General features: G+C 34.3%; 2 protein-coding genes across 4 annotated transcripts; one reads left to right on the top strand and one right to left on the bottom strand.

Moving 5' to 3' along the window:
* Nucleotides 1-1,146: 1,146 nt before the first annotated feature.
* LOC103495867 (uncharacterized) lies at nt 1,147-4,711 on the top strand. 3 transcript variants are annotated; one of them, XR_538983.3, is made up of 4 exons: nt 1,174-1,523; nt 2,432-2,965; nt 3,678-3,877; nt 4,211-4,358. XR_538983.3 is itself a non-coding variant. In XM_008457545.3 (3 exons), the coding sequence occupies exons 1-3, from the start codon at nt 1,269-1,271 to the stop codon at nt 4,427-4,429; spliced, it is 1,008 nt and encodes a 335-aa protein (XP_008455767.1). In that variant the 5' UTR covers nt 1,147-1,268; the 3' UTR covers nt 4,430-4,711. The 3 variants fall into 3 exon arrangements, 2 of the variants coding, with proteins under 2 accessions (XP_008455767.1, XP_050945352.1); XM_008457545.3 differs by lacking the exon at nt 3,678-3,877 and having other exon boundaries at nt 1,147-1,523; nt 4,211-4,711; XM_051089395.1 differs by lacking the exon at nt 4,211-4,358 and having other exon boundaries at nt 3,678-3,993.
* Nucleotides 4,712-6,211: 1,500 nt separating this feature from the next.
* LOC103495866 (uncharacterized) lies at nt 6,212-19,940 on the bottom strand. Its single transcript, XM_008457542.3, has 10 exons — nt 19,728-19,940; nt 19,333-19,505; nt 19,044-19,146; nt 17,727-17,836; nt 16,980-17,048; nt 8,314-8,429; nt 8,171-8,225; nt 7,450-7,570; nt 6,797-6,939; nt 6,212-6,700 (listed from the first exon to the last, which is right to left on the bottom strand). The coding sequence occupies exons 2-10, from the start codon at nt 19,471-19,473 to the stop codon at nt 6,599-6,601; spliced, it is 960 nt and encodes a 319-aa protein (XP_008455764.1). The 5' UTR covers nt 19,474-19,505; nt 19,728-19,940; the 3' UTR covers nt 6,212-6,598.
* Nucleotides 19,941-21,878: the final 1,938 nt, after the last annotated feature.

Raw genomic sequence — 21,878 nt, 5'->3', positions numbered from 1 at the left:
ATTTTCAAAGATAAAAAAAATTAAATTATTACCCCTCATCATCAAATTTAGGGTGAAAAATGAAAAATTTTCACTTAGAAATTGAAGAATATTTATTTGACACAAAAATGAAAGTCTACAAATTTTAGTAGTTACATTTTTTTAAGTTTAAAGATCAATTGAATACAAACTTGACCCATGTACACATTTTAAAATTTAAATTTTAATTGAATGCAAACTTGAAAGTTCCTCCGACTATATTTGTTATTTGTCAAAATGAGCATAGTTCAACTAACCTACGAATGTGCTAATGACCAAAAGGTATGCATCAAATTATAGTTTTACGAAGTTTAAAAAGTATAGATAAAAATATAAAAATCTAAAATTAGGATTAAAATATCGATAAAAGATCAATTAAAATAAAAGGGATCTATTAAAAGTATACCAAGCGGTAAAATACATTGTATAGAATAATTTTGAAAATGGAAAAAGCTCACGTGCCCATAATGGAAAACACCTAAAATGCCCTAGTCAACAACGTTATCAACAACACGTGTAATATATTTGGTACACACAATTGTTTAGATTTAGCTATTGTTTAGTACACGATCTAAATGATTTTTTTTTCAAGATTTTTTGTACACGATCATTTAATTTGGTTACACGAAGTTTAGATTTAGCTAAACGATCGTTTAGATTTGATCTTGAATAACTAAATAATAGTTTGAAAAAAATTAGATATTTTATATTTGGTACAGGATTTTAAACCAAATAATAGTTTAAAAGAAAAAAGAGAAAGAGAAAAAGAAGATGAAAAGAAAAAAAATGTCAAAGAGGAAGATAAAGAAGACGATGAAAAAAGAAGAAAAACCTAAAATATTTTTTAAAAAAATGGTCACCTTCATGTGTTTTTTAGTTTTATTACGTAAATATTTAAACGATTTGTTATATTTATAAAAATTTATCGTACAAAATTGAAATTAGTAAAGGAATATTTTCTATTAAATATTAAATAAATCACATATCACACTGACATTTAGATTGAAAACATCTCTTAGGTTAATATCAAATTTAAGAAAACATGTCAATGAATTATTTGCAATTTAACGAAAACCTTTTGCAATTGCAATCAAATTCCTCATTATAATTTAATAAAATATTTTAGTTGGAAAAATATTAATAATATAATTTAATCCAAAAACACAACCTTTCTGGCATCTACCACTTCCTTCTTCTCTCTTCTCTACCCTTATCTCTCTCTCTTTCTCTCTTTGCTTTGTAAATTCTCTATGGCGACCCTCCTCAGAACTCCATTTTTTCAGGCAACCGCTCCGGCGAGTGTTTCCGCCTTTTCCTTATCCAAATCCACCCTAAAACCCTCTTCTTTATCCTTTACAACCTCTCACTCTTTCATTTGTTCTATCAATTCCTCCAAGTTTTCAACTCGTCCTCCTTCTCTCCGCTTCCCCAAGCGGCCTTTTGCTTCCTCCGGTGAAACGGAAATTAGCGAGCTTGAAGAGGAAGTTCGCGATTCTGAGGCTGAGGTACTCCTAATTCTTCTTTTTCTTCTTCTGGGAGTTGCTGTTTCTTTACCCTACTTTTGCAGTTTGACTCTTTAGTTGGTTAGGTTAGATATTGTTGGTGGGTGTGGGTATTACTTTATGCTGTGCAATTGATGGGAATAGGATCTCGTTGTTATTATCTAATGTTATCAACTGGACTTTGGAGTGGAGCGAGGCTGCTTCTTGCTTTGCTGTTTGGAAATGGAAACATTTTAGTAAGTGGGAATGTGGCATTCTGACATTATCTCAATTCATTTTCTATTTCTGGGTTCTTAATTACTCAACCAAATGATGTCTAGGAAGAGATTTGAAGACAAATATATTAAGAGTTTTAGACCCTCCTCAAATCTCACCTTTGGAATATCCACTTAATATCTCAATTTTTTGTGGTAACTAAACAAATGGAGTATCGAAGCAGCTTGGTAGTTCTGGGCCCATCATTCGAGTTTGGTTTAATCATTCTTGTTGACACCTTTTGCCGTATTGCTCTCAGTAAGTTTATGTGAAAAAGAAGATATCAATGCTTTTCTCCAAGTCTAATACTGAATAGTTTCTGATTCCTCGTGTGTCCTATGCAACTTTGTATATACTACAATAATATAATCAAATGCTGGGTCTATAAGCTCCATTCAGTTCAAGACTAAAATTTAGATGTTGAAATAACATGGTTCATAAAACACAAATTGTGGTCTTTTAGACCTAAAAATATAGATAATTGATTTGATTTTTGCTAAAATTGGAAGATTTTTGGATATTGAATGTTTAGAGAATGTAATAACTTCTGACTATGGAAAATTAATTCGAATGGCATGGATTTAGATTGTTTTAACTAAGTTTGTACAGATATCGTGCCCATGCACTTCCTCGTTGCTCATATATTTATGTAACAGGATTCTTCTGTTAGTTATACCGGTGTAGAAGATGCGACAAGTGATAATGACATAAGTGATGACTCAGAAGTTAATGCTGAGGATTCCACTCAGTCAGTCATTGTAGCAGCACTTCAGTCCTATAAGCAGGCGTTATCTGATAACAATGGAGCTCAAATAGTTGAAATAGAGTCTTTTCTGAAGTCAATTGAAGATGAAAAGCTCGCAGTTGAAAGAAAGTTGAATTCCTTAATTGAAGAACTTTCTGTAGAGAAGGATCGAGTTTTGAGGATCAGTGCTGACTTTGATAATTTTCGGAAGAGAACAGAGCGAGAACGTCTTTCATTGGTAAAAAATGCTCAAGGAGAAGTAGTAGAGACTTTATTAGGTGTCCTGGATAATTTTGAGAGAGCTAGGGCACAGATCAAGGTGGAGACAGAGGGGGAAGAGAAGATCAACCAGAGTTACCAGAGCATCTATAAGCAGTTCACCGAGATTTTGGGCTCCTTGGGTGTAGTTCCTGTTGAGACAATTGGGAAACCGTTTGACCCACTGGTGAGTTTTTTCTTCTTGTCAAGTAATCATTCTTGTGTCTCATGTGCCTCGTTTTCCCCTTATTCATCAAAGTTCTCACTATTAATCAATCAGTAGAGCTTAATAAGTGAACTTGTATTCCATGTGTTAACCTGTAGTCTCTTTTATTTAACGTGACCATCCATTTTCCTTGACACTTCCCATATTGGTTACTTCTTAAAACTTAATAATTGGTGAACCTGTTTTCGTTAACAAATTGTTCTCTTCTTAAAGTATGCCCATGGTGGATTTATCCATCAACTTGATGAGTAAAATGGTGGTATATATTTAATACCATTTATTCCAGTAAGACTGAGGTCAGACTCTAGAACTTGTGGAACTGTAGGACCTTCCCTTGGAAAAGTTACGATCATGACTGGATGAACTTTTTCTGATATCTGATCTTGTAATCTCAAATATGAATATGGTTTAAAACCTAACCAACCCTTGAAGGTTCCTTTATTTGTGTCTATTTTGACCATAAAAAAACCAAGAGATGTGATCAGCTAATGCAAAGACCGAATGATTTCAGTAGCCATCACTTTTGCTCTGCATTTAAAATGATGAGAGTGTGAATCAAATTTCTTTTATAATTTTTGTAAACAAAAGTATGTGATGTAAATTATTGGTGGAGTTCCCTGGATCCATCCATAAGAAGTAATGCGTCTTATATGGGTTATTTTTCATGGAAAAGGATCAAAGAAGAGAAAGTTACTTTGGAACTGTGCTATCTTGGATCCGTTATCGGTTTTATGGTTGGAGCTCAATAAAAGAGTTATTGAAGATAAATTTGAAGATCTAGACCAGGTTCAGAGTGAATCTGATAGTGTCATTGTTGGAGCAAAAAGGTTGAAGACTTTACTAGTCTGCCAATCAGTCTATTTCATTCAATAGGTGATTTTTCCTTGACAATTTATCTTTCTAGGAGGCCTTCTCCTGAAATATTGTAACTTATTCAAATTGTTATTATCAATGACAAAGCTATTAGTTCTATCTGATATTGTGACTAATCTCTTGTATCTGTTCAAGTTTTCGACTATCTTCAATCCCATCGAATTCTAAGGTAATGTGTTTATGTGTTTTCAATTTTGAATTCTATTTGATATGCATTCAAAACTAGCATGGCATGATCAAACATGGAACTAATCAGGGATCTGCTTTTTTATCTCACTTTTTGGGGACCAAGTTTGGTAAGTTGAAACTTGTTTAATCAATTTCTTCCTACAGCTTCATGAAGCAATTATGAGGGAGGACTCCACAGAGTTTGAGGACGGTATCATACTCGACGAGTTCCGTAAAGGATTCTTGCTTGGTGACAGACTCTTACGTCCATCAATGGTGAAAGTTTCAGCCGGTCCCGGGCCTGAAAAGTCAGATGAAACAGCACCAGCAGAAGAGCTTGATTCAAGTGAAGAGTTTGCGAACTCGGAATCAGAGTCTTCTTAAAACTCCAAATCCTCTCGACCACAATCCAATTTTGAATGTAGTCTGAATCCTTTTTATGCCTGATAAGAGACTGGAGATAGGACTTTATTGTTGTTATTATTGGTGATCAAGGTTTTGAAAGCAGAGAATTTTGATATTTGATTTCAGGGGATAGCTTTTGATGATGAAAAATTGTTGTTACCATGAAGATAATCACTTGGTGAAATGATGTATCTGATTTAGACGAATAATTCTCTTTCTAAAAACTTTTTTGCTATAACATGTTAAGAGAGAATTTACCAACGTTTCTATTGTAAATTTTGTAGAATTTGTTTAATGTGCCTTGATTCTTGAGGTAAAAATGGCATGGTAGGGGCCTCTATTGTAGTGTTTATTTGAAGGAAATTGAAATCACTTTCTCATTCTTATTTCTGTTCATTGTTAATTTCAGGAAAAATAAGCTCAACATAGTTCAATTGATTTAAGCATACTTCTTAATTAGTTTTGAAATTTTGTCACAGCAATTTAAATATTGCTAATGTTGCAAAGATGAAATCTTTAATCACGTGTTTATAGATTGGAGACACTTTAGAGTACCAAAAGATTAAAATTTAATTTCAGCTTTTACGGATGTTAATTAACATATAACTACATAGTCATTATAAAAGTATAACAGCTGAAATTAATAAAAAAGTTAGCTTTAGTTTAGAACCAACCTATAATCTTGTTTTCCATGTGTATCTATACGTGTTTGTGTGTATGTATATGCTTCCATGTTTATATAGATATTAACAACTTAAAACAATGGCTATGAATCACTCAGCCCTCAATTTAGAAATGGAAAGATCAAAATTAATCAAAACCAATAATCCTCAACCTCTTTTTCAGGAAAAAAAAGAAAAAACAGATCAACTACTTGGGTCAAAAGTATTTTGTACAATTTTACACTTTAATTTGGACGATGACATATTTTCTTTCTTTATAAATCGTAGTAGAAACTTGCATCCTACATAAAGTTGCACATATAGATGGTCACTTTGTAATGTATGCGAGTCTTAAGGAATTGAGAATTCAAAACCATCTCAAATCCGATAAACCAAATATGAGCTTAGAATCCAAACCCGTCCCAACCCGATTACGTTACAACCTTCTAAACATCCCTTTGGAGTTGAGAACTCACGTTTAAGATGAAAACGGGATCAATGATGAAGAAAAAATTCCTAATTATTCGTCTCATCCTTCCTCCTCCATTTAAAATAAGAAAATTAATTTTTATATTAAAAAGGTACACATTAATTTAATTATTTATTCAAATGAGTAAACAATATATAAATATCACACGTGTCACATATTATATACTAAAATTGTTAACGTCCCCAGCCTGTTGCCATCCCTAACTAATTGTTATGTTTGATTTACCATTGAACTCTATTTTTTTAAAAAAAAAATTGGTCTCCATATTTTGGATTTAGTTTTCATTCCATTCCTAGATTTCAAGATATAATACATATAATCTTAATTTTAAATTTGATTTAAATTTAGTTCTTAAGTTTTAAAATATAACAATTCCAGGACCACGTGCAAAGAATTCTCTCAAAGAAAATGAAGAATAGAGAGAAAAAAGACTTGATAAATGTTCGGCTTTAAAAGAAATGTCACATTCACTTTCTAAAACCATGAGCCCGGAATGTAATTAATTTTCAAAACATAAAAGTTTCCGATGCGTGAAAAACATATTGATAAGAGATACACTAACCAACCAAAGCATTAGCGCAAATGGTGTTAAGACGTGCTCTGAATATCTGAACACAGTTTAAATGGTTAAGACATGGGCTCTGACGTCAAATCTTCGAACACCATGCCTCACCCTATACAAATATATAAATTGAGAGACAGAGAGTGGGGACATCCAGTTATAATCTTATAGCTCACAGCTTCTCCTTTCCATTATATACAATGCTTTGGACTTAATACCAGAGAGGAAATTCGTAACAATTTTACTCTATTTTCATGAGCAAATGTGTGGTTGTTTTTAACTTTTCTTTTTCTTCTTTTTTTTCTTTTTTTCCCCTTTTAAATTTTATTACAAATGCAATTTTTGGATAAACAACACAAAAATTGGAAGATAAGGAAAGATCAGATAGAGAGAACTATGGCTGAATGAAGAAGTTAATGATGGGAGAAAGAAGATTATCTTCTCAAGAGATTGTAGGCTGGCAATTCTTTCACACTCGAGGTATCTTCAAGTTCAAGCTCACGTTCTAACTGACTTCTGGTAGACTTCAAAACATCCTGAAAAGTAAGATTCCATGTCAGAGATGATGATGATTCTTCATTTCAACATTGTTTATAAACTTGAAAGGTCAAATATTTCTAGAAATTATTTACATTGAAATCCATATAGGAAGCGCGCTTTGCAAGCCATTGAGCGTCCATCAATTGGAAGGCTACACAGAAGAGGTTATCAAATGCCATCTCGTCGTGCTCTAGAAGTTCTAAGAAACGAATCCCTGCCAATGAACTTGGCTTCCCTGCAACAAAATATTACTTCAATCATTTATTAAGGATTCAAGATTCGATCAAGAATGTTTGAATGACGGACAATGTAAACATATTGTTTTCATATTTGTGAGTGTCCAAGCTAGGTTACGCTCACCTTGACTAATCTCAAGGGACAACCTACATAATCTTACAATATTTGAGTGTCAAGAAAATTCATGAGATATTACCTAGGAAGATGACCATGAATCGAACCCATGACCTCTTACCGTTTTATAAAAGTTATGTCCTTTATTTACCACTAGGCAAACCAGGATGGATTGAGCATTAATTTTTTTATAAACAACTTTCTTTGGGAAAAAGATAAAAGGAAACAAGGTCATTAGAAAACAAAAACAAAAAACAAACTCACAGAAACTCACTAAAAGACAAGGGGTTCCGACATGTAAATTGATGCTTATAGAAAAATTAGAAAATTTCTTCCAGATCGGTGTCTTGAGAAAAAACTTGAAAACTCAACGAAAACAAAACATCCATCTTACCTGATTGGAGATCTAACATTTGCACCAACATAAACGAAATGTTAATGCCAGCAACAGCAAACGGATATTCCCACTCTGCTCTCTTACCATCCTTCTTATACAACAATCTGCGGAATGACTCCTGTACAGGAATCCAACCGACTATTTACATTGGTTAATCACCGACGATATATAATCAATTTAGCCAAAAAGGAAAGAGATAATATCACTTGGAGATCTAATTAGAACTATTCGCAAAGCTGGACCGACTTGCATGCTCACATCCAAAACAAGACAAAATTAGTGCATCTAGCACATTCAGCAAGTCCTGAATAATTTGAGCCAAGTAAAAGGGGCAGTCATTCACAATAGGAGGGACGATAAATAGCATACTTTTTAACTATTTTTTAACCCTAAAGCTTGATAAATCCTCACTGAAATGACTTAAAAAACACAATGCTTTTCAGTATCGCGCTTTTAACCACTAGTGAAGTAATTCAATTCCGTGGTTCATGAATCAAGTACTGTAAGGGTAGTCACTAAATATTTTCGTTTATTACTTATATTATGACAGTAGTTATGTAGTTTTCAATCGGAATCTTAGTGTTTCCATACAAACAAAGATAATTACATTTATTACTATATGTCCGATCAAAGAATCAGATATATAGAACATAATAGAAAAGATAGAGCATCAAACAAAGGAAGAGAAAATATTAAAACATAGGAAAAGGAAACAAACCGGATATGTCTGGGCAAAGAATATGAGATTTTCCAGTGAAACAAATCCACCACCTCTACAAAAATATAGAAGAATACTAAATATTAACAGAAGGGGATGAAACAAACGAGGGATCATTTCAAAAGATCAAAGATTGTACTCACCTAAAATCTGTTGAAGGATCGGTACCTTGCCAACCCATGTCCTTCCAGAGCTCAGATTTAGGAGGTGGAAGCTCTCTGTCTGGATATGCCAACCTCCATAACCTTTTCAGAGCATCCTACAATGCACGGATTCATTTATTTTTCCATCCCAAAAAATGGACTGAATAGCCAAATTCTTGTTAAACATTCTTTATTGTATTTTAATCTTTTTTACATTCATAAGTGTCAGAACCAGCTTACACACACCTCGACCAATGTCACTAACTAATCTTACAGGATCTCATGGGACAACCAGTGATATTACTCAAGGTTTCTAATCATCCCTTTGAATTGTATAGAACACTGAAGGTGCAAGGGGTTTTGTTATACAAATCAAGGAGAAGTCTGCACAAGTCAATAGGTCTAACATCCAGAAAGAAGAAATAGTATGTTATGAAGTACCTTTACGTCATCAACAACTAGAAACACACTCCCCACTGCAAATACTTATGTTTGGCTACAATTCTGAAGCATATTTCGATAGATTTTTTTTTTTCAAAAAAAAAAAAAAAACAAATTGTTATGTTGTATATCAAAACTTTTGATATAAACACTTCACCCTTGATCTCTTGTAGAAAAATGGATTACTTTACTAAATACTCTTTACTAAGTTCTAGTCTCACAGATTCTTTCGTTAAGCTTCCATCACACAAATCCTCCCTCCAATTATTCTCTATCACTCCCTCAATAGCTTTTTCTTAAATTACCAATCAACCCAAAAGTTTAAGTTCATAGGTTACGATAAATTTAATTAAATACACACTTCCACACTCCTCTCACTTGCGGGCTTGAAAATTTATAAGATCAAACAAGCGGACGTAAAGTAATTGGAAAGAAAATAATAATAACATTATAGGAATTTGAACAAAGGACCTTCTGCCCTCATGACATCTAAAATATCAAGAGAATACCCATTTATTTTCTCGTTCACAAGGATGGATGAGTTTCTTAAGCAGAAGAATATCCACCGAATTACAGAAAAGGAAATAATCTGACAAATTAATACAAATTACTGCTATAATGTAAATATAAAAGATTTTGCCAACATGAACATTAGCTTAACTTGCATAAAATAGGTATTTTTGTCTATGAGTTCAGATCTTTGAATCTCCCACCTTACCTATTATGTTAAACCCAACAATATATATGCATGCATACATACATTGAAAATACGTACAATTGTTAATTAACTCAACATTTTATGTTTTTCTAGTGTACATTTAGTATTCTATGTTAAACTTATATGTCCTAAAATAATGACAGAAAATAGTGTATTTGTAATGTGTCTGTGTCCTAGTTTTTTATTATTTATTTATTTATTATTTTTTTTTAAAATTGGTGTATTGCCGTTTTGTATCATATCCGTGTCCATGTCCCAGGTCTATGATCATGCATCTTAGAGGAAAAAGATATTAAGGACACAAAGAAAAAAAAATAAAGCAGCCAAAGGGCACTGGAGGATAAACCTTTGGAGCTGTTTGTTGAGAGAATTTGGAGTCTATGGGTTTGGAATAGAGATGGCATAGCTCAAATAGAGAAGGTACTTTCCCATTCTCCATTCAGAGTGGGTTACACTTTTGTGGCAGGATAACTTCTTATGCAATTTTGTGAGGCATTTGGACTGAGAATTTAAGATGGATAATATAATTTTAAAAGAGGTGGGGAGATCGGGCGAGGAAGTTTCGGAGATGGTGGTTTAACGCTTGTTGTGGGTATGGTCAATGGACCTTTTTGTAATTATGATTACATTTGATCGTATTCTTTTGGATTGGAGTCTTCTTCTGTAATTAGGGGTCAGGCACCCTTTTTTGGTTGGAACTTCATTTTTTCTTTTGTGCAACCCTGGTATATTCTTTTATTTTTCTCCATGAAAGCGCTGTGGATTCTTACCAAAAAGAAAAGGGGAAAAAAACCACAACAAAAGTGCCCATGCTACCCAGTTCAATAGAATCTTAACTTCTTCCTCAGAGATAAACCATTTATCAAGAAGTTCCTTTCCAACCATAATTCAATAAAATATTCATAGAATTTCAATTTTTTTCATCTTTATCTTTTTTCGGTATTGGAAATATGTAAAAATTGATCCTTCAAAAATAAATTCTAACTCGATAAAACACTTCTAAATTATTGGAACCAAGCAACAAAAATGTTTCAAAAGCAATCATCTTTTACTGAACTGATACGAAGTGCTTATACAAGTGAGAAGTGAGAAGTCAATTACAATATTAATCAGTATACGCTCATGTGATTTAGTTGTCTGGGTCGAGAGAGAATAGAGTAAGGGAGTATACTTTTTCCTCTTGAACTTGCTTTGAGTGACGTAGAATGGGGAGAAACATTGGCCTTGTTGAATTGTTTGGCTAAAATTATTTTTAATTGTTATAAAAGTATTCTACCCATCAAATTTGAAGTAAAATAGCCCGAGTTCTCCTACCCTTACCAATATATCTGTTGAAACTCCAATTTCAAAGATGAATTTGCTTCTTTATTGATTCAATTTCTGTAGAATGATAAGAGTTGAGGAAAATAAGAGTTGAGGAAATCTCACTTCTCTGTACAATCAATATCTGATCCTCTCTCTCAAGAAGATTTCAGAAAAAACATGTTCTTACAACAAAATACATGACTTTCCTGCTCAAAAGATAAACACTACTTATACTGACTTTTCCCCCCACCGACCTACTTATATCCCATGTGTTTTTTATTTAAAAAATCTATTTCTTCCTTCTACTGTACACTTGCTTAATAAGGGGTCTAACATTACTTCCCCCTTTCAAATTTACCTTGTCCTCACAAGGTAAAAAGTTGGGTACTTTAACTGCATTTCATCGTAAGATTCCCAAGTAGCTTCATGCTTAGGTAAACCTTCCTAGCATACCAAAACTTCCCATTGTCCAGCCACAGTCTTTCGATATTCAACAGCCTCTTCCGGAATAGATTTCCACACATAGTTCTCATCAACAAACTGAATAGTTGGCTGTGAATCCTCATGCTGTCCGACTAACTTTCTCAGCTGTGATACATAAAAAATAGGATGAATTTTTGAACTTTCTGGTAACTGAAGGCGGTAAGCAACAGGCCCAACCTTCTCTACAATTTTATACGGACCAAAAAACCAAGGAGAAAGCTTTTCATTTCGTCTTCTACGCAAAGTAACCTGTCGATAAGGACGGATACGCAGAAACACATAATCACCCACACAAAATTCTACATTTCTCCTTTTACGATCCGCATACACTTTCATTTGCTCTTGTGCTAAGCGCAAATATTCACGCAAAGAAATCAAAACAGTATCCCTTTCCTGCAACATCTCTTCGACAGTTGAGTTCTTAGAAAGTGAGCTTCCATAAGACAAAATAGTAGGAGGCTGTCGTCCATAAACAATCTGAAATGGAGTCATGCCGATAGACCGTTGGAAAGTGGTATTATACCAATATTCCGCCCATGGCAGCCACTTAACCCACTCCTTAGGTTTCTCATTACAAAAGCACTGTAAGTAAGTCTCCACTCCTCTGTTGACAACCTCAGTTTGGCCGTCCGATTGAGGATGATAGACTGTACTTTTATTCAGTTTAGTGCCTGATAATCGAAATAACTCAGTCCAGAAATGACTAAGAAATATCTTGTCTCTATCCGACACAATGGACAAGGGAAAACCATGCAACCTCACTACTTCTTTCACAAATAACTCTGCCACCAGCTTAGCAGTAAAGTGGCAGGAAATGCCCATATTTACTCAATTTGTCTACCACAACCAAAATCACTTCAAATCCACTAGATTTTGAAAGACCTTCCACAAAATCCATTGAAATATCGCTCCATATGGATTGAGGAATTTCCAACAGAACCAACAACCCAGCTAGGGATAAAGCCAATGATTTACTTCTCTGGCATGTTAAACACTCTTCACAGTGTTTTTTAATATCAGCGTTCATCCCATCCCAATACAGTTCACCAGCTACTCTTTTATAAGTTCTTAAAAATCCAGAGTGTCCCCCAATCACAGAATTATGGAAAGTGTCTAAAATTGCTGGTATTAAAGAAGAATGCTTTAGAATTACCAGTCGATTCTTGTACATCAGCAACCCATTCTGCAATGAATATTTGCTCTCAGCCAGTTCATCAAGTTGCTTAATTTCCTCTACAATCTTCACATACCTTGGGTCTTGGAATACCTCTTTTTTAATCACTTCCAGATCGATAGTTATTGGTACAGATAACCCAAACAAATGTACTTCAACTGGTTTTCTGGATAGTGCATCAGCTGCTCTATTTTCAGCTCCCGGTTTGTAAACAACTTCAAATGAATAACCCAAAAGTTTGGCTATCCATTTTTGATATTGAGGTTGTATTATCCTCTGATCTAACAAAAATTTCAGTGCCTTCTGATTAGTTTTCACTTTAAATTTGCCTATCAACAAGTAAGGTCGCCATCTTTGTACCGCCAATACAACAGCCATAAGCTCCCTTTCATACACTGGCCGGGCCCTGTCTCTCAAAGCTAACGTATAGCTATAATATGCTATCGGTCTCTTGTCTTGAATTAAGACCGCGCCAATACCAAAACCGGACACATTAGTTTCTATTTCAAACGGCTGATTGAAATCTGGAAGAGCTAATACCGACAAAGTTAACATTGCTGATTTCAACTTGTCAAAAGCTATGGTTGCTTCATCAGTCCATCTAAACCCTCCCTTCTTTAATAACTGAGTTAAAGGAGCAGCAATAGCTCCATAATTGCGCACAAAACGACGGTAATATCCCGTTAAACCCAAAAATCCTCTAATTTCTTTTATATTCGTGGGTTGCGGCCAATCCGATATAGCTCTAATCTTTTTGGAGTCCACTGCCACACCTTCTCCAGAAATCACATGACCCAAATACTCTATTCTTTTATGTGCAAAATGACACTTCTTCTGATTGGCATATAATTCATAATGCTGTAGAATTGACAACACTTTTCCCATGTGCAGTACATGATCAGCCTCATTTTTACTGTATATTAGTATATCATAAAAGACTACCAATACAAATTTTCTTAGAAATGGCTTGAAGATGGTATTCATCGAAGCTTGAAAAGTAGCCGGTGCATTGGTCAACCCGAAAGGCATTACCAAGAATTCATAATGACCTTCGTGTGTTCGGAAAGCCGTTTTCTCTACATCCTCATCGGCCATTCTAATTTGATGATATCCAGACTTCAAATCAATCTTCGAAAACAGAGTTGCACCACAATGCTCATCAAATAATTATTCTACTACCGGAATAGGAAACTTATCCGGAATCGTGGCGTTATTGACTGCTCTATAATCTACACAAAAACGCCAACTACCATCCTTCTTGACCAATAAAACAGGACTGAAATAAGGACTGGTGCTCGGTCTTATTAGCCCGGAATTCAACATTTCTTTCACCAACTTCTCCATCTCTTCTTTTTGATGGAAACCATAACGATATGGACGTACATTAATGGGATTGGTTCCCTTCTTCATATGTATATGATGTTCTATTTCTCTTCGTGGTGGTAATTTTTCCGGCCACTCAAAAACATCCTGGAACTGATTAATGACAGAACTGATCGGGCCACTGCTCAAGACTTCTGCACTCTGCAAACAGCATGCATTACTCTCTACAGCTTTCACTTCTATTGATCGACATTCAATCAAGAACCCGGCATCCTTATCACCCCAGTTTTTTATCATATTTTTAAGGCTGATCCTTGCTTTCGTTAAACTAGGATCTCCTTTAATATTCACTGATTTTCCATCAACAGAAAAGGTCAATGACAAATTCTTCCGATCTACTGTAGTCACTCCTAGAGAATAAAGCCATTGCAGACCCAAAATTACATCAACACCACCAAGATCTAGGAGCAGGAAATCCTCTACTATCTTCCAATTGTTCAACTGCACTTCCAATTTTTCACAAATTCCCTTGCCTTGTACTGCAGCCCCAAATCCTAAAATCACCCCATAATGTGAGGTTTCTTTGATGGGTAAAATAAGCTTCTTCACTAACTTTTCCGACACAAAGTTGTGTGTCGCTCCACAGTCGATCAATATAATCACATCTTCTCCCAACAATTTACCCCTCACTTTCATAGTCCCGGGATCATTTAATCCAACTACTGAGTTGATTGATAATTCAACCACAGTAGTGATATCCTCATTGATTTCTATGCGGCTCAACTCCTTTTTTTCTTCTTTTTCTTCTTCTACAATTTCGTATTCTTCTTTATCTTTTGTCACCACAAACATCCTCAATTCTCGTTGCTCTTTCATTTTGCACTTGTGGTCTGCAGAATACTTCTCATTGCACCGGAAACACAATCCTTTCTCTTTTCTGGCCTGAAACTCAGCATCGGGCAACCTTTTATATGATCCTTCTCTTCGATTTTCATTTGGGCTGGAACTCCTGAAAGTAATGGTGCAGATCGGAAATGAAGTATTTCCTTTATTCTCCCCTGCTACACTACTGGAAACAGCTTTTCCATTTCCATTAACCTGCCCAATCAACTTCCCTCCCGAGTACCCACTCAATTTGGCTTCAATTCTTACAATCTCTCTGTTTTCTACCATCTGTGCTACTTCCATCATCTCCGCTAACCCTTTCGGTCTACAAAAAACTACCTCAGACCTTACCCATGGTAAAAGGTCATTCATAAAAGTATCTTCAACTACTCTCTCAGGCAGATCATATAATGGTGCTACCATTTTATCAAACAGATTTATATATTCTTCTACTGTACTTTCTTATTTAATTCTCAAAAACTGTCTGCAAATTGTTCCATCCTTGTTAGAACGAAATCGTACTAATAATCTCTCTTTCATATTAGACCAACCGGTGAATTTATCTCTCTCCTCTTGAGATCTATACCAGTTTAACGCCGGACCATCGAAACTGACTGTGGACACTAGCATTTTTTCAGACTCGGTTAGTTTATGAATTTGAAAATACCTTTCGGCTCGAAATAACCAAGAATCGGGATCCTCCCCAGTGAAGACCAGCATCTCGATCTTTTTGAACTTGTTTCGGTCATGGAAACCATCGTCGGAGTCCGTTTTTCGCTCGTTTCGGTCAAATCCGAAATTTCGGTCTGATTCTGCCATTTTATTGGAAGTCGCTTCGTTTTCCTTTCCCTTAGCTTTCTCAGTATCTTTCGCGACGGATTCCATCACTTGTCCACTCATCGACGACCGCTCTCTCGAACTCGTCTCCATTATCGTGAATAGCAACTGTTGTTGCTTTTCCGATTGAAGTCACATCAAGTCGATGCTCTTCGCAATTTCGTTCAAACTTACTTCTATCGCCGACACTTTGCTCAGTTCCTTTTTCATTCCGGCAATTTCTTGGTCGATGAATTCCAACCGTTCTTCAATCCGTGTTTGAACCATAATTCTTCTGCCCTACGGATCTTTGCTCTGATACCAAATGTTGAAACTCCAATTTCAAAGATGAATTTTCTTCTTTATTGATTCAATTTCCGTAGAATGATAAGAATTGAGGAAATCTCAATTCTCTGTACTATCAATTTCTGATCCTCTCTCTCTCAAGAAGATTTCAGAAAAAAAAAACATGTTCTTACAACAAAATACATGACTTTCCCGCCCAAAAGACAAACACTACTTATACTGACCTTTCCCCCACCGACCTACTTATATCCCACGTGTTTTTTATTTTAAAAAAATCTATTTCTTCCTTCTACTGTACACTTGCTTAATAAGGGGTCTAACAATACCCTCATTCTTTTCCTTAAAATGGACGTAATATGGGGTTATTTTAAAATATAACAAAATAAACCAAAATATTTAAAAATATAGCAAAACGTCATTGTCTGTCACAGATGATAATGTCTATCAGGTGTCAATGTGTAACACACATAGACATTGAAATTTTGTTATATTTGTAAATGTTTCACTAGTTTTGTTATTTAAAACATTTTACCTAGTAATATAATGAAATTCCATCTAACATCATTACCTTATATCTACTATCGATCCATGATAAAAAATATACGATATCGGTACACATGGAATAGGCTTGCTAAGAATAACATAAATTTACTGAAGCACCCTTGTCCCCACCTCTCCCGAACTCCCAGTCTAATTCTCCTCGGAACCATTTTTCCTTCTTGGATTACCTAAAGTGAACCAGTCGCTTGTTGGTCCAGTGACCAACGGAAGTTATGTATGATACTAGAACGGTACTTTTTTTAGGACCAGTGCATAACTTCAAGTCGGCAAGTCTGACTAACTTGGATATTGACGGACAGAAAATTTTGGTAGGTATCTAGGAACAAACATACAAGCACAAACATCTTTCAATAAACATACAAGCAGACATAAAAATATTGATATGAACAGGACATAATAAAGATGAACAAACATGAAAGTCATTTTCATGAGAGTCATAGCTAAGTAAACTTGCACAAGAAGTGGAAATGTCTAAACTGGTTCATTCAATTATCAGCAAAAGGATTCACTTTGTTATGAAATCTGAGAAGAACTCCATACGTATAGCTTGCAGGAAATACTTAAATTTCAGACATTGAAAGAGAACAAGGGTAGTAAAACGTATATAACAAAATCCATAGAATTTGAAACCCATAAAAATGTTGAAGGACTCACTTGGTGTTCAATGCGAGATCCATCAAAGGGAACTTCCAGCCTTTGCTTTAAGTTCCTGAGTCTTTCTTCCTAGGAAACAGGGGAGATTTTTACATTTGATAACAGATACTCTACCTATAAAATTTTGCAACATAAAAAATGAAGGGTGTAAATCCAAACCTATAAACATGACAAACTGACACAGCCAACGTAAGTGAGTTGATTCAATAGAAATTCCATAAGACTTTTGCAATACTAAAGAGGTTCTCTCTTTTTAAGCTTTCCAATTCCCAGATGTGAGCACAATCAAAACTTTATTTAGAAATGGATTTATAAGACTTATCTGTAGAGTCCCATGGTTAAATTGAAAATGTAGTCCCATGGTTTATATCTAGAATCTAGTTCCTATGGTTTAATAAAAAACCTTCATAAATTGATGGGGATTTTATCAAATCATAGGCACAATTTATGAAATTTTATCAAATTATAACGACTAAATTCTAACTTAAAAAATTATAGAACTCTAACTTTCTCTAAATCACAGGGATCAAATTTGTAATTTAACCTTTTATTGATCTTGATTAACAGAACAAACTGAATTTCAACAAGAAACATGATTCAAATTAATAACAGGACATCATAGAAAACAAATATAACCATTTTAGTAAATCATACTAAGACCTCAGCTTGTAAACTTCTGAATAAATAATTACTCTGATTTAATTACAATGACAACTCAGGAGAATAAGGCATCAAATCTTCATTTACCTGTAAAAGACTAAGAGGTGGAGCCACCCTATGGTTTTGTCCATTGTGCATGCTCAAAGAAAATGGCAAAAGTCGACCAAAGAGTGCTCCAGAGCCGAAGACAATGTTTGCTACAAAATTTAAGATAGCGTTAGCAAACAGTTATCAACATGCCTACCATGTACCGGACTTCACACGATACTCATCATTTCTTGAGCTCACTACATCGATTCACAAGCATTTCTATCTATCAAACCTGCTAGTTGGGACAAATAACTTCTTCAGCAGAGTCAGTACTTTACAACCACATTAAAGACTTTCCTTTGAGCTCCTTTGCCCCCTTGCTTCCAATCACACCTCTACCCACCTTTTAAGATCAATTATGTCATTCTTAATGTAGCCAATTACTTATGAACTTCTCTTTTAGCTATCTCATGGAGCAAGTTGTCTCCCCCTTTTCGTAATTATAGCTTAAACACTCTTACTATCAATTAAGGTGTTTTTTGTAATTATCTCATGGTAGGATCATTTTTGTACCCCATTTCATCATACCAATGAATCATCACTGAAAGAAATAACATGTACTAAAATCAACTAATATAGGAACTCAATGGAAAGCTGAACTTAGCAGAAGTATTTTCCAAAAAATTTTAAGCTTCCTACTCTACTTCACGATCAAGCATTTTCCATAACTAACAGAAAACTATTTTCAATGCTTCTTATCCATAACTAAAAAGGACAATTAGCTCACAACCCACTCAAAACAGTTGTGCAACATAAAATTATCTGCGGAAGGAAGAAAGCCAATACATATAGCCTTATTCTAGTAGTTGATTGAACTAAAGTGCCTAATAACAAAGAACAAACCGTTGTAGTGTTGGCCCTCATAGACTTGTACGTGAACAACCACTATAACTTCAAATCTAAAATACCTAAAAATATAGATGTTACTTGATCTAGAGAAGTTACACAAACTGAAGGTTACACCAGGATGTTTTGTAAATAGCTGGGAGAGAAATCTAAAAGATGATGTATCCATATCCTATTGTCGAACCATATAAATTATGATATATAGCTATATCTGGTGTTTTTTAAGAAGCAAGCATCATGAATAATGAGATAATGAAGAATTATAAAAATAAGAGCATTTGTAAGAGATTGTTTCAACATAAAGACCTCCTATTCAACGAAAATAATTGAAAGTAAAAAAATAACTTTAAGTCCCTTACAAAGCTTTCAGCCAAACTATCAGATTCCATGAGAGACTACAAATTAGTTCTACTAATCTGAATGCTCTATCTTGTATTAACAGAATCCATTAAAAGAAAATAATTGTACCTATCCACTGAGCCCATTGTGCAATCAACTGAGAAAACAGAAGTGTCCAGTGTAACTGTTGCTTCTTGCGCTCATCGTCCCAAATCTCTTCAAGCGTGCGTACCTTTTATAAGAATAAAAAACCAAGGAATCAACTGCCAAAGACTACTAAAGGAAAAAACAAAAAATACAGACAAAGAACACAAAACCATAAGCACCCAGGACACTTTATAAAGAACAGGATAAGAATAATTCGAAAGGGGAAAAAAAGAGTAGAAAGGCTATAAATTTTAAGGAATTAAGCTCTAACCTCCGAGCTTCTATCACTATACTCATGGCTGCCAAGCAGAGGCTCACTCAAACCTTCAAAGCCAGAAGTATCATACTTTTCGTTCCTTTTCCCATCAACATCACCATGATGGAGCCTCCTCCTCAAAGTTTTTGAAGTCATTAAATAACTTCTTATAACAACCTCTGTGCTACCTATAAATCCACAATACCTTCAACACCTCATCAAACAATCATAAAAAACCCCCCAAATACCCATCATCAAGCACCAAGGAAGCATTGAAAGTCTAGTACAGAAAGAAGAACGGAACGAATTTCATGACTAAAACATACAATTGATTAACAATTGAACAGAAGAAAAAGGGCAGAATGTTGAGCTAAAGTTAGAAATCAGGGAAAGAGAGAAAGTATTATTGCCTGAAAAGTTGGGATAGGAGGAGAAACTGAACGAATCAATCAAAAATTGGAAAGCGGAGAATGTAGGATAAAAAGAAATCCTCCGAAACGCCCAAATTTATACCAAATTGCGTTGCTTAACATGGGAGTCGAAGTCAATTGAATTGGAATTAAATAAAGAAGAAAGGGAGATAATTGCATCGGACTCGCGCTCGAACTTGTCCTCGAAGGAAACGGCTCCTCTTTTGCTTCCAACTTTATTTATTTATTCTCATTACTATTATTATTGATTTTTTGTTTTTTTTTTTTTTTTACAGAAATTATTAACTTATTAACTTATTATTATTATTGATTATTAGTTACATTTGTTTTTTGTTTTCTTGTTTCTTTATTTATTTTTATTTAAGTTAAATTTGTTTTTCCTAGAGAGGCTTTAATTGCAGCTTAGCTGGTCTTATGATCCATTTGATTTTGATACTACAGGTTAATTCAACTTTTTTTAGAAAAAGAAATCATGAAATGTAAAAGTCAATTTGGTTCAATTTCATTAGTTGAAGATTAATTAATTGAAGTTTTCTAACTTTGAATGTTGCAATTATTTGGATTATTTGAGTTCTTGTTTGTTTTTACAGATGGGTGACGAGTTTAAATTTGGTCAAGGTTGAGCAAAACTTTTGAATTTAGACATCCATTTATTTCAATTAAAACTTTTTAACTGTAATTTTGGACCAAATTAGTCTTTCCGTTTCAATATCTGAAAATTTGTAATACTTATTGGTTTCCTTCATAATTTCTCTTTTTTTTTTTTTATTTTTATAAGACAAATGCTTTACCGGAATTAAAATTAAAAAAAGAAAAAGAAAAAGAAAAAGAAGACACCATATGCCCAATTATAACAATAACATTGTTAGGATATAAATTCCTACCTGTTGAAATTAAAAAACCCACATCAGAATCATTCAATTGAGTAGTCATCCAAGTGGGAAAAGAGAGACTCCACATGCCATTGGAGTTATCTTCGCTTGTGTTGCCAAAACGTGGTAAAAACTACTAATATTCCACTTAGTACCCAAACCTTTGACATCTTCAACGAAATTAATTATATAATTCCATCAGGTCTGAAGCTTTGTTATTAAGCAACAAGCACATCTGAAGTAGCATACCTCTCCACTCGTGTCTGAAGTGACAAAGGAGAAGACCTTTCAACACAGAAATTATTAACAAAAATTGTTTAATCTTTTTTATTTTCTTTCTCAATTTGCTTTTTTTAAAGGTTATAATATCACTATAATATATTCTCTCACAATGTGTCTCTCTAAATTCCTTTAATAAATCAAGCAAAATTAAATAGATTACAATAATTAAGATAGAATTTCAAAGGTTGCCATAATTCTTGACCTTTCACTACTCAAGCTACTATAACTTTTTCTAGATAACTTCAAACATCTTGAAACTTAAACCATTAGAAAATACGCATGGGCATCAAAATCCATAGGTCATACATTTAATTTGAATGTCGTTTGATCTCTCAAATACCTACTGAAAAACTGTCCAAAAAACTGACATTTTAAGTTTAATGCTCAACAAATTCCTCCCTTAAACTCAAACCTTTCGAGTCCTTCGTTCCGTTAATCTTCTTTAGATTTTTAAATAGAGTTTTTGGTAGAGATTTTGTAAAAATGTCATCTACTTGATCATGACTTGAGACATTAATCATTTTCACTTCCCCATTCTTTACATGTTCTCTAATGAAATGAAACCGAGCGTTGATATGCTTACTTCTTTCATGATGGACAAGATTCTTTGCCAACTCAGTGGCTGATTTATTGGCGACTCGTATTTCGGTTGCCTCATATTGTTCTAATTTTAACTCATGCAATAACTTTCTTAGCCAAATTGTGTGACACACACACCAAGATGCTGCCACATATTCTACCTCACATGTTGACAAAATTACGATTGGTTGTTATTTTTAGAGACATGTGAATGTTGTATTCTCCATGTAGAAAACATATCCTCCCATACTTTTTCTATCATTTATATCGATGCATCAATCACTGTCAGAGTATTCTATCAACTTGTATTCACTTGATTTTGTGTAGAGAAGCCCGAGTGATCCTGTCCCTCGAATGTATCTAATAATTCTTTTAATGGCTTTGAGGTGCGAGTGCC

Source organism: Cucumis melo, chromosome 8 (genome assembly GCF_025177605.1).
Source record: "Cucumis melo cultivar AY chromosome 8, USDA_Cmelo_AY_1.0, whole genome shotgun sequence".
Classification (NCBI taxonomy): domain Eukaryota; kingdom Viridiplantae; phylum Streptophyta; class Magnoliopsida; order Cucurbitales; family Cucurbitaceae; genus Cucumis; species Cucumis melo.
This window is presented reverse-complemented; position numbering and strand designations above follow the sequence as displayed.